The 14,105-nt window shown below is 36.1% G+C and overlaps 1 protein-coding gene across 26 annotated transcripts in view; it reads left to right on the forward strand.

Annotated features, from left to right (window-relative positions):
- Positions 1–14,105, forward strand: part of LOC145297783 (FH1/FH2 domain-containing protein 3-like) — a 760,653-nt gene that overhangs the window by 631,336 nt on the left and 115,212 nt on the right. For all 26 annotated transcript variants that reach the window (XM_080144059.1, XM_080144067.1, XM_080144064.1 and 23 more), the window contains 3 exons: positions 1–87; positions 5,857–5,951; positions 11,845–11,956. The exon at positions 1–87 is cut by the window's left edge and continues 19 nt beyond it. In XM_080144059.1, the coding sequence (XP_080000185.1) occupies positions 1–87; positions 5,857–5,951; positions 11,845–11,956 (294 nt within the window). The remainder of the gene's footprint in view (positions 88–5,856; positions 5,952–11,844; positions 11,957–14,105) is intronic.

Raw genomic sequence — 14,105 nt, forward strand, 5'->3', positions numbered from 1 at the left:
ATGAATTTGTTGAAAATGAGGGCCTGGATTGTCTTATTAAAGTGGGAGCAGAATCCGACCAGAATTATCAGAATTTCATTCTCAGAGGTCAGTTTTTTTATTTTTTTATTTTTTGTATACAATACCTTAAAAAATATTTTGCACTAATACTCTTTGGCTAAAATTTAGAAAATTGAAAATTTAATTTAATTTATAGTAATTGGCTTTTGATTTTTTTTTTTCAAAACTGCCCACCATTATCATGTTTTGATATTTAGGGAGCTGCGAGTGTCCTTTAATCTGAGATGGACAATACCAGTCATTGACTCATGCCTGCTCTCTATGTGGTCCGATCCAAAGTATTGAGATCAGTTTGAATACAGTCTTATAATTTCTTAGAAAGTCAAACAAAGTTTTCCTCACTCTATTGTACTCCCTACGATATCCAAGTGTATTATGGAGTTGATGCTAGTGGTTGCATATTTTAAATGGCCACACCACCTGAGCCACTGATTGCGTTAAGCATCATCCAACTCTTTGATGAAGCATGATCTTTTCCTTCAGTTTGCAGCTGCACATTCACCTGATTATTGCACGATCATTGCACCAAAGCCGTTGCAGATCTGAAATGTTTGGTGTCCATATCTTTTTTAGCATGCAATAAGGCAGAGCAAACACAGGCTGAAAAGACTTTTTCCTGAATCGTAAAGGAAATGCACTGTGTCTTTGTCAGGTATGAAACCTCTCTCCCATCGACGAAATGTTGCATCCCTCTGCCTGTTTTACAAGTATCTTAATGGTAGATGCTCCGACAAACTACAAGCCCTTGTACCTCCTGTATGTAAATACCCCTCATCGGCAAGCAGCAAAATCTCACCCCAACAAAGATCCCCCAGATCCTCAAAAGTCTTCTACCCTAATAGTTTCTTCCCCAAGACTTCTAGACTTTGGAATTCCCTTTCCAGGTTTCTGCTTCCCCGACTGTACTGACATGCAGAAGTTCATGTGTGATATAAACAGACATCTTGCTGCTCAACTCCCCATATAATATCCCGGCAACTTACGTCCCAGATACTACATCAAAGTGGCACTGTGCCTTGTTTGGGGTGAAAATGCAATAAAAAAAAAAAGACTGTTGCAGTATTTTTAGTATAATTGTGGTGTTATGGTCGCAAAACATTGAAAGGCTATGATCCTCTTGATGAAGAATAATTTGATTTTTTTCTTTTTTTTTGTTTAAACCGGGGATAAAGCATTCTACTAGATATCAAACATTCACTTGCTATCTCGTACGTTCCAACCGAGAGACCTTTTTAAGATTCTAACTATCCCTTTAAGAGCAAATTTTTGTATCTTTGTTGAGCTTCGTTCACTGGGTATATTTTACAGGTAGATTTTGAAATTCTTTTTCATGAATCTGATTGCTCCTATAATTTCTGCAATGATGGAGATCTTCCTAAGATTCCAATTTCTTTTCATGTCATACATAAGACCTTGGTATTTTGTTATCTTTTTCTCTCTTAGCTCTGTGTGACCCAGCATCGTTCGGGACACTAACTTTCACTAAGGTTGCTTCTTTCTCTTTCTTGTTCCATGTCAGATTTAAATAATTTGAATTTGTTTAGATTGCCTCTTTACAACTGTTTGTACCTAATGATTGTTTCTCAGTGCCTGTTTTTATCTCTCCTACTGCGAGATGATGTAACACAAGGATTGTAAAGTGTGATTTGAAAAGCCAGTGCCAGAGAAAAAAAGCATTCTGCCTTGCAAAAAATGCTTGAGCAGTTCTGTCAGTAGTCCATGGTAGGGGCGTTTCAGGTGATTAGCAATAAGCTAACTCCTTCTCAAAGGGAGAAAATAAAGTTTGGGAGCATGGACCTCCTAGAACTGCACTAGATCAGCAGCATACCACAGTCAACAGAGAAAAAGCTCTGTTGACTTTGGTGTTGAGGGCAAAACCCCCCTGGATGAGTTATCAGAAATTTAATTTGTTTTTCTGCCTTTTCATATTTAACCTCATCTTTTAAATGTTATTCCCCTCCTCCCCCCCCCCCCCCCAACAAAAAAGGGATTGGACCTAGTAGTTCACTCCCATTCGTCTGTTCCTTTGTTCGCACTTTCTCAATAATCACGCCTTGGATTTTAAAAAATTTTTGCACAGACATTAGTCATGGTGAAAATAAATTTTTGCCAGAACATATTTTCCCAGATAATTCTGGTTGCCACCCTAGCGGACATTATAGGGTAGAATTGTTCCGAAATCGTTCATCCGTTCGCAATTCTCTCAATAACCATGCCTTGAATTTTTTAAAATTTTGCACAAAGATTAGTCATGGTGAAAGTAAATTTTTCACTCGTGGAGGGGGGACCTACATGCTCAGCTTAATTTTTCTTTCAAAGCAAAAATTGTAAACCTGACTATTCTTGAAATTCATGTTTTTCTTAAAATAACATTCCAATAAGCAATATATCTCCATTCAAGGTGAATGCTGCTCAGGTATTTATTGTAGGTCTGGTGTACTTATTGTTGAAAATCTGAACTGACCGTTTTGTAACATTGTTCGGGACCCAACACGTTGTATATTCCATCGCAAAGGAGATGAAGAATAGGAAAGAACTTTAACTCGCTATTTGTTTTGTACATCAACATTTATTTCCTCATTGTCTCATTACCGCTGTGATGTCCCACACGATTGTCTTCTCTAGCATAATTCGCACCTTGCACATGATCACAAACGTTATCCCCATCTCTAATGTGATCTCCTTTATAAAGTCTTTATTTTTCCCTACCAATGATGTCATTTTATGGACATTTGCATATGTGTGTCCACACTGTTACATTTTGTTTAACAGTCTGCAGATGAGATAAATACAGCTTTCTTTATTGGTGTAAATATCATGTTTTTAATTATTGAAAACATGATCAAGGATTTTTCTCAGCTTTTGATATTGTAATGTTGTGACTCTTTGGCTGTGATCATAGCGTAGTATCTGTGTTAACTGTGGCAAGTAAAGCCAAGGGTCAAAACATTATTATTGATTCAAGCGACAGCATATCGCTGGATCAATTATTATGATTAGAAAAATAAACAATTAAATTGGGAAAAAATAATTGACAGGAAATTATAATATCGCTACAAAATGTGAAAATAGAAAATAGATGTAAACATGATTTTTGGTTTGCATAAACAAATAACTAGATTGAGATTACATTAGCTGTTGGTCTGAGACACGTAATGAGATGTAGATTTGGGGAGATTCTAGTCAGTCATTGGCTAGACATCAGAGAGAATAGATTACTCAAAGAGTTGGCTTCTGCATGACACGGGTCGCTGCATTTCCTCAAGCAGCCAAGATGTAAAGATGTTATAATATTTGAAGATGTTGGCCAAATTCATGAAAATAAATGTTCGTAAATAATCCAGGTATGTGTTGTGTTATTTACATCTGTTAAAAAAGAACTGTTTGTCTACAACTGTTTCAATATGTCCACGTCAATCGTTTCCTGTTAGAACTGTTGCATGAATGTTAAAATATACACACTAGACAATCAACTAAATAATACAACGTATATGCATACACGCATTTACACATATATGAATACACAGATAAAATATAAACTCCACTATTCAACATGTACGTCGTAATGGAACATATTTATATACACACACACCATAACAACATTACTGACCAGCAGAGAATCCTGACTGTCAACTGAGAAAAGGGTCTGTCAGTTATGTGTGAAATCTGGTCGATGAACACTAAGAACGTCTGTTTCATGAGGGAAATGCTGTGAAAATATGACTTTTTTTTAAAAACTTTTAAAAAACATTGCAATAAGCAATATATCTTCATACAAGCAACACTGAGAGAATCCTGCTGATTTTTTTTATATATATATATACTAGCCTGAGTACCCGGCATTGTCCGGGTGTTTGGAGGTGCGGTTGAACAAAAAAAAAAGTGGTAGTAGGTAGAGAGGTTCGAACCCGTACCACGAAGGAGGAAAAAGATGTGAAAAAAAAGTGACGTCTTTGCCGTTGCATTCATCACAAAACCAGAAGGGGCAAACGTCAAAATTAAGGCTAGTTAATCGAAAAGACGGGGGATAACTTGCAAAAATATCGCAAAAAAAGCGGCCCCTCTTTGTAGAAAACTGCCCAGTTGAGGGTGAAGGAATTAATGTTTTTGGCCAATTTTTTTGATATTTATGGTCTGAAAGTTTGAGGCTTATAACGATACTGGTTTTGTCATGTTCCGACATGTCTGCAAAAAGATTTTAGCAGACATACATACATACAAGCGTTTGCCGTTTAGATTATAGACTAGTGGCGTTACCCGGATTTGTAGAGGTGGTGAAGTAAGGATATTAAGCTGGGGGAGTGGGGGAGAAAGAAGAAGCAAATGAAAAAAATCACATAATAAAGAAAATTAAAAAAACAATCCAATCCAGCGTTGCCTGGGTGTGTCGAGTAAAAAAAAAAAAAAAAAAAAAAAAAAAAAAAATGGTGGTAGGCAGGCAGGCAGGCTCCAACCCATAACACGAAGGAGGGAAGAAAAAAAAAGACCTGATGTTTTTACTGTTGCATCCATAGCCTGACCGGAAGTTGAGAATGTTGAAATTAAGCGAAGTCAATCGAAAAGAAAAGATGACTTGCAAAAAAATAGTGATGCAAAAACCAACCCCTCCTTGTATAATACTGGCCAGTTGAGGGTGAAAGAATTAATGTTTTGGGCCAATTTTTCAATATTTGTCGTTCGAAGGATCGAGGTTGAAAACGATACCAGTTTGGTCAGGTTCCAATGTGTCTGTCGGAAGTTTTTAGCAAACATACAAACATACACACACATATTTTGCCCTTGATATATATAGACTAGTGGGAGTGCCCGGCGTTGCGAGTATGTTTAGGTGGTAAAGTAAGGAGCCTGGGGGGAGGGTAAACAAAAATAACAGGGGTGCCTGGGTAGGTGGTGTAGTAAGGAACCCCGGGGGGAGTGTAAAAAAAAGTGGTAGTAGCAGGGCAGGGGGAATCAAAACAATAGTAAGTAGAGGTGTTAAAAAAAAATAGTGGTAGTTTAAGATGAAGGAATTAATGTTTTGGGCCAATTTTTCGATGTTTGCCGTCCGAAGGTTCGAGGTTTAAAACGATACCAGTTTGGTCAGGTTCTGTTGCCTCTGTCAAAAGTTTTTGCAATACATATAAACACACTCACATACACACACACACATTTTGCATTTTATATATATAGACTAGTGGGGGTACCTGGGATTGCCTGGTTGTGGAGAGGTGGTGTAGTAAGGTGTCAATACAATCAGGAAAAAAATAGATGCTGCCTGGGTGGAGAGAGGTATGAAAACACAAAAAAAAAAGTTTAAAAAGGAAAAAATCAAAATAAGTAAAAAAAAAAAAAAAAGGGGGGGGCAGGCAAGCTCAAACTTGCAACATGAAGGAGGAAAGGTGAAAAAAAAGCAAACCACTTAACCTCCGCAGCCATACAACTTCACTGCCATTCAAATTAAGGCTAGTCATTGCAAGAGTATATGATGTCTTTGCAAAAATGTCAGCGAAAAAATACAAAACTGCTCAGTTGAAGGTGAAGGAATGAATGCTTTTGGCTAATTTTTTTATATTTGTCTTCCAAGACATTGATCTTCAAAATGATACAGATCTGGTCAGAATCCGTCGCGTGTGTGAAAAGCTTTGATGAGACATACAAATACACACACATTTTGCTCTTTTCTATAGAAAGATGAAAGATTTAGCATGAAATAGGGTTGATATGCCGTTAAGCAAAGTCATCCATTATCCAACCACTGTTCTCTTTTATTTCCTTTCTCAAAAACTTGACTAATTTTTTTTATTTTCTTCTTTTCAGCACTTGGTGTCGTCATGTTGTACGTGGATGGTATGAATGGTGTGATCCGCCATAATTCAACCATTCACTGGTTGTATTCACTGTTGTCATCAAAAGTAAGTACAATTTCTGTTTATTTTAATGTTTCAGCTGATGCACTCTCTGGCCTTCTTCAGATGCTTTTTTGCCTGTACTCATTCAACTTTGGTTGATATAAATTGGACGTAACAGTTCAGAATTTGTACTAGTCTTGATATTATTGTGGGGATCATCATATATATATATATATATAATCATAATCACGTTGACACACCAGACCCGGTCGGTACTAAATGGGTGACCATTTGGGACTTTCAGGTGCTGTAGGTGCTCTCCGCTTATCTCGGCATTGTTTCCAGTCGTCCTAGACTTCTCCTTGCCACTTGACTCAAACAGTCCCGATTCAGGAGAGGTGTGGTTTGGGATTGTGTAACTGTTGCCTTAGAATTTCACGTGCAGCTACCTTTGCAGGGGGTATCCATTGTCTTTTGAGACTGAATGGGGACTTTCACTGTATAGCATTATAGATAAGACAGTCATATATTAGTATACATATTGAAGAATTTTGGATCAAGTAAAGATTAGATACCCTGTAGTAGAAGACGAATACTGGCACACATTTCAAGTGACACCGGTTGTTCAACCTTGACATTGCCGTTGGTTGTTTGTAAATATGTCAAATAGCAGACATGGTCGAATATTCGCTAGCAAGATTTTTAAAAAAATATATTTGCAAAACTTTAAGATTTAAAAGAAAAAATATATATTGTTTTTAATTTTATTCACCTTAAAAACATCAATCCTGAATAATTATATATATATATATATATATATATATATTTCTCAAACTATGTTATCAAAAGTACTTGGATTAATATATTTTATTTTGATCAAATGAGTTAAAATATCATTGTGGGATCTGCATTCATGTCCATAAGAATTGAAATATTTTAGTTAATTATAGCTTGAAAATTATTCTATGAACTAAAAATAAAAATGGTAATATTTGGTTCAGGGCTTGGAGCAAGAATACATATGTTTCCTCATTCTTAGAAAATGCCAGGTGTGCCTTGAGGTGGTTGACAACTAAATATTTACCAAAATGTATTACAATTATGGCCATTGCACTTACATCCACTCCCACGCAATCAATAACGTGCACATCCATTGAACCTATCCCACAAAATGGAACATTATATAGTGTCCAAAAAAAGAATTGAAAAGCTAATATCCTGTTCTGGTCTAATGGCGGAAGGATATAGCATTTCCCATTCAGTCCTAAGCAGCGGTCTATAAAAAGAGTAATTTTTATTTTTTAACGTAAATATTTTTACTATCCTTGTCTTGCTTGTTCATAACATTTCGGCCTATATAATCCCGACCTCTGGTGCCACCAGATTAGGCTGTCTGAAGATACTGGCTTCATAGTCTAAAATGCATCAAACTTTGATGTTATTGTGTTTACCTTTTCAATCATGTTCTGCAAAGTCAAAAGCAAAATTTTTTTTTTCTACAAAACAACCAAACCAAACACCATGGATAAATATTTAAATATATTAAGAACTTGAAGCACAAAAACTTTTTCTAAAATTACCAAATTCAACATTAAATAACCTTAAAAGGGTTGATATGCCATAAAATAAAACAACCAAACGATTTATTACATTTTAAAGTTTATTGGGGTCTTCAATTTACCCAGGTAACATGGAAGCACAAGTCATACTTGTAAAGAAATAAAGTTGCGATTAATATGGCCGACACCGACATGTTTCTCTGCACTGTAGCATTAAATGACCTAATAAGCGTTGATATCCCGTAAAACAAAACATAAATACATATAAGATCTGTTATTTTTTTTATTAGCAGTTTAGAAATGCAGCTATTTGTATTTTTTTTTTTGCTTTTTTTTGTGACAGGATGTATTTTATTTATTTCTAAAAAATATTTTGATGTGCATATGTTATCCATGGATACGTGTTTCTAGTTACCAGCCGTCATCAGCTTCATGGCTAGACGTTTTTGGCAAGGTTCGAACCCACAACTACGTAATCCACTGTCTTAGAAATATATATATCTTCTATACTCCTATAAACTCGTTTTTCTTTTGTGTGTATCGATATTCATATTAAAAAACCCTCTTTTCTATTTATTTAAAAAGAAAATACAATTTTCTTATATATGGGTCATGGAATTGCATTCACTAGCAAAAGATCTAGCTAATTTTCACATTCTTTTAAACATTCATTTTAATTAATTCCCTATTAGTTTTTCGGTTTTCGTATGGGATGATCATCTTTAGTTAACAATTATGTGTAATTATATTCATGCAGATATTCTACATGATTTATACTTGCATAATATTTGCGTAAAATGTTTACAGGAAACACAAAAGTATTTCCATATATATTTATGTATGCGTATATATTTTTGTTTAATCTATCTATAAAAGTGAACGTGTCTGTCTGTCTGTCTGTACATTTCCCTATGCAATAACTCTCACAATTTTTAGTCTACAGATTCGAAATTTGATATACAGGGTACTGAGTGATCAGTTTTCGTCCAGAAATTTGACTGTTAAGGGGTCAAAGTTCAACGATTTGACCTTTGAGAACTCTACCAAACTCCTTCGACAATTTTGGGTCAAAACACTTGAAATCTTAGATAAAGGTTCCTTTGGCATGGATCTAACTTAATAACTTGATTTGAGCCCAAAACAAATAAGGGGTCATAATAGGGGTCAAAGTTTAAAAAAAAATTGACCGTTTTTTTTTTTGTTTTTGTTTTTTTGTTTTTGTTTTTTGTTTTTGTTTTTGTTTTTTTTGCTTTTGCTCAGCATACACCTCCAAACACCCAGGCCACGTTGGGCACCCATGCTAGTATATATATATATATATATATATATATATATATATATGTGTGTGTGCATAAGATGTCTGTATATATTTATTAAGTTAGGCCATTTGTTGCACTGAGAGTAAGATTAAAACTCCAGATTCATATTCACAATAAGAGCACAGGTTTCTAGTATAACAATCTTGATAATAAAAGGGTAAAATAAACCAGAAATGTGAAAACCTAAAATTCAACGTTTCACCCAACTGTCATATGGACTTTATCAAGTAAGTGAAAGTTAAAAATGGTCATTCCAAAAGTAATGTATTCTATTTTTTTAACTAAAAAAAAAAATGAAGTTGAACAGCTGTGAAGACAGGAGTGTTACCATTAAAACGAGCAACCTTTTATGCTCCAGAAATGATTTTTTTTTTTTTTTTTTTTTTTTTACATAATCACCACTCTTCTTGATGCACTTTTGCCAGTGATAGGATCGTGGTTGTGCCCTTTGTCATTCACCTTTCTGTTGACATTCTGAAATCGACAAACCCATCTCTTAACTGTGCTGACATCAACTGCATCGGCTTCGTAAACATATAACAGGCGTCACTAAATGTTGATCAATTCAATTTTTTCTGCATGAAGGAATTCAATAACACACCTCTGCTTCTGACTCGTGTCCATGACAGGGGCTTCTTTCTTAGAGTCTCACACCATCAATGTCTGCGACAGAGAAGAAACTTTCAGGTCATGGATGCATGGATGAAGTTCAGTCATTATAACAATGTAGTTTACAATTCTCTTTGATCCATTCATGCAGAATAAAAGAAAAATGGGAACCATTACTTTTGGAACGCTCCTTGTATCTACTTCATTTCAGCTTTTTCTCTGATAAAGCCCATGCAACAACTGGGTGAAACGTTAAGTTTTAAGTCCGCCACATTTCCATTTTAATTCATACTGATTATGTGTTTGTAATCAATGCTGGAAGGTTAATGTATTTTTATATCGTTTTGCAAAAGGACATTTCATTAATTAACTATTTGTTTTTATAGATTTTCTTATTCGATAGTTGTTTTAATTTTAATACAAGGTGTTCTAAAGGTCTTGGGCACATTTTAAGTCCTCATACCTGCTTGAGTTAGTCTGATGACTTCATTTTCCAACAGGATGGAGTGCCACCATACTGGAGCCTCAGGGTTAGACAGTTTCTGAACACAACACTGCCAAACAGATGGATTGAGCAATCTGGGCAAGATGATCAGTTTCATGCCATGGCTTCCCAGATCTCCAGATTTCACACCCTGTGATTTTTTTTTTTTGGATGGGTGGGGGGTATTTATGAAAAGATTGGTCTATGTGCCTCCTGTTCTAAGAGACGTGGATGAGCTGAAGGCCATGTATGGAGTATTGCTGTCATATTAGGGCTGGTGCATCGGCTACTAGTCTCTCGCTCCTTGACAAGGTTCAAAAGAGAGTTGCCAATCTGATAGGCCCTGAACTGGCATCTAAGCTTCAGCCTCTGTCCCATCGACGAAACATTGCATCCCTCTGCCTGTTCTACAAGTATTTTAATGGTGAATGCTCTGACGAACTGCAAGCACTTGTGCCCCCATGACGTGAACACCCTCGACAGACCCGACAGGCTGCAAAATCCCACCCCCACACTGTAGAGATCCCTAGATGTAAAAGATCTTTCTACTCCAGTAGTTTCTTCCCCAGAACCGCTAGACTTTGGAATTCCATTCCAGGTCCCTGCTTCCCCAACTGTACTGACATGCAGAAGTTCAAGTGCAACGTGAACCAACATCTTGCTGCCGAAATCCCTACATAGTACCCCAGTAGTTGTTGCCCCTGATAGTAGCCCCCTATACCAAAGTGGCAATGTGCCTTGTTTGGGGTGAAAGAGTAATAAAAAAAATAAATAGTTGTTACAACCATTGACAATGCAATGCTGGGACACGTTTGGCAAGAATTAAACGATCGGCTTGATATGTGCCGTGTGACCAAAGGTGCTCACATTAAACATCTTTGGACATTTCATGAAAAATTTGAGATTACAAGTTTTCTGATTATAACAGATGCGTTTTTATATCCTTAATAGTTCTTGAAATATTCAATGTCAAAATGTGTCCAAGACTTTATAATACAGTTCTATTTACGGATTTGTTCTATAATATGGATTTGCTTCTGGGGATTACGATTCTAGATTTCTTCAATCTTTTTTTTTTTTTTTTTAATATAGAATGCCAAAATATGGGTACCACTAAGATTATTATAATAGTTATTTTAAGGTGCGGACGTTCAACCCAGGGATTGTTTTCTCTCGGCCTCAAAATCGGCAGAGTCTATGCCATTCTTGAAATGTTATTTTCCCTGTCGGTGTATTATGCTATTGGTCCTGTGCAGTTCTAGGAGGTCCACATTCTCAGGCTTTCACTTCTCTCTTTGAGAAAGAGTTTATTGCTAATTGCTTGAACATTCCCCCCACCTCCATCAGAAAATGTTGACAGGACTTCCCAGGTATATTTTGCAGGTCATAGTGCTCTTCTGAAGCACTGGCTCTACAATCCCACCCTTGTGTCACATCTTCCCGCCGTGGGAAGGAGGTAAATACCTATGTTATGGCCCTATCCAGCTGTCTACGTATTCCTGATAGCAGGTTGTGACTTTGTGGTTAGTGTTCCTTGGCCAGAAATCCCCCCCCACACACGCTTTTTTAAAAAGCTTTTCCAAGTATTTGTTTCCCCCCATAAACTTTTTTTCTCATCAAAATAAATTCCTTTTTCATGTTCTCTGGGTTTCACTGATGAGATGGAGGTGGGTGGGGCAGGGGGGGGGGTGTCGAATGATCAGAAGGAACCCAACAGGATGTTCAGTTTGTCTAGTGATTTCCTACATTGAGCTTCCCACTCACAATCTAAACATTCTTCAGTTGACCACAATCTCTCCGTCCTTCCCTTCTCTTCCTCTCCCTTACCATGATATATATATCAGATTTAACAAGGGTAAAGGTCACAAGGGAAGTTTTCCTTCATCTTGTCCGGAGAGTATACGCATTTGGAAATTGAGATGGAACTATTCTTTCCACGACCGATGTTTGCTCTCATCATGTCCGTCTACTTTGTCTATTTACAGCACCGACTGGTTGTGAAGACCGCTCTCAAGTTATTATTGGTGTTTGTGGAGTACACGGAGGCGAACACCCAACTTTTGCTCCGAGCAATCAACAATGTTGACAGACGGAGAGGTAAGCAGATCCGTTATTGATTTTTTTTCTTTTGTTTTTATTTGTGATCTTCTGTTTAGTGAAATTATTCCAATGAAAATTTAAAAAAAACAAATGGCTTTAAATTGTTTTTCTTCACCTGGTTTGGATTCACTTTCCTCTTCACTCCGAAAAGCAAGCAAACAAGCAAGTAAGTTTACGCAGGAACCTGTTATAATAATTTGAAGTATTATCAACCAATCAAAATCGTTTTAAACATCAAAATTAACATGTCTATAAAATAATTTTTGCGATTCGTTTTTTTTTTTTTTTCTCATTTGGTGGGCCAAATGTTCAAACATTCTGTTCAAGTGTAAAAAAAAAATTGCTACGGTTGCAAACGTTTTCTACTTCCATAAGTTGTTTCAGGCGTGTGATGAATGAAAAAAATTGTGTTTAGTGAATTTATTGAAAAAGTCGATATGAAGGGGAGGGCATGCTTAAGTGCTTTTTCAAATGATTTTAATCAAACTTTCTCAATAAATTCACTAAACGCAATTTTCTGATTCATGGAGATGACTCATGGAAGTAGAAAACGTTTGCAACTATGGCAAATTTCTTTTTATACTCGCTTCACAATTTCAAGTAATTTAAATGTAATTTGAACTGAAGTATATAAAAGCATCCAGATTTTAAACGAAATGGTAATAAAAAAACTGTCTGAAGGCGACTGAAGAAAATCAGTTGAAAGTACTTACAGAAAAGAAAAAATAGATTGACGAAAACGACTATGGAACTTTTCTACACAAATTCGACTGAGACACGACCATGACCATTCGAAAAATGAAAAAGATTACAAAAAAAAAGATCATTAAGCAAAAATACTCTGTGCTATTTAACAATATCTGTTTGAAATATGTATGTGTGTGTGTGTGTGCGTTAATCTATAATAGTTACGTATAGTGATAAGTATGAAGATTGTACATTTAGAAACGAAATAAGGTTGAAGTATTCGTTGCACAATTCTCAGGAACTGTTGTCAGAAATAGATCCAGAAGTGATGCTTGCTGGTCCTGACGAGCTGGGAGTTGAGTCGGGGGTGTTACTGTCTGTGTCAAGGAATGGGATATAGAAAAGAATTTAGAATTGCACTTAGTTAAAAAAAATATACTGAAAAATCTTTATGATGCATGCACCCTGCATGGAACGAAGATGTTTTATTCCAAAGGTTACGTAAATTTATCAAAGATTTTTTTTTAACTTAAACAAAATCAAAATTTACGATATTTAACGCTTAATAATTTTGTAATTATTTTGAACACAAACAAAATCGCTGTAGTTGAATTGAATTGTCATATCTGAAATTCTAAAACAGCATGGCAGTTCCTTATTTGTTTCTTTATAAAATTTTATTTACTTAGTTAAAATGCAAAAAACTACTTGATCAATTTGCGTGATGTTTGGAATTATTGGGATTTTCCCAACTATAGACGGTAACAAAAATAATGTGACGTCAACAACAAGAAAGGAACACAACACAAATGAAGTTGTTATAAAGAAACTTGTATTGATAGGAAAGAGAAGGGAGAAAGAATGTTTCTTTGCAAAAACAGTCGCTTTTGCAGAACTTATCTATGAATCGTCGTTTTAATGTTGTTTGTTTCCTGTGGAGTTTGGCAGGTTTGAGGTAAAAAAGGGGAAGCCTTGAATTCTTTGGTGCTGCAATTGCTGTCGAAAGTTCTCTCACGTGTCCCGTACAAATGGCAGAGGAGACTGAAAAACACGTGTTGTCTCCAGGGCTTCAACTAGCAAAAGAGGAAGAGAATTCGAAATAACCGCTCTCGAGGGGTTAGGAGGAATCTAAAAAGGGAGGTCTGTGATTGGTTGTTTTTTCACCCAATCACAGGGCACCTCGTTAGTGGCTCCTTAATAATTCTAATAGGCTCCCAAAATTCATTATTAGGATGCAAGGACCCATGGGATAGTGGATTAAGTACTTGGTGAAATTCAGTTGTAAGTCAAACTCTGTGGATGACATGAACATTTGAAACACGTCAAGTTTATGTACTAGAAATATCATTGTTAATCCGAATATTTTCCCCACTCTATATCTGTGCCTAAATCAAAACGCGGATTTCATGAGCAAAGCTTCTTTCTTAGAACTGCATGCCTGTGGAACTCTGTTCTGTCT

The sequence above is a fragment of the Euprymna scolopes genome, chromosome 18 (genome assembly GCF_053919585.1).
Source record: "Euprymna scolopes isolate OS-2025 chromosome 18, ASM5391958v1, whole genome shotgun sequence".
Classification (NCBI taxonomy): Eukaryota; Metazoa; Mollusca; class Cephalopoda; order Sepiida; family Sepiolidae; genus Euprymna; species Euprymna scolopes.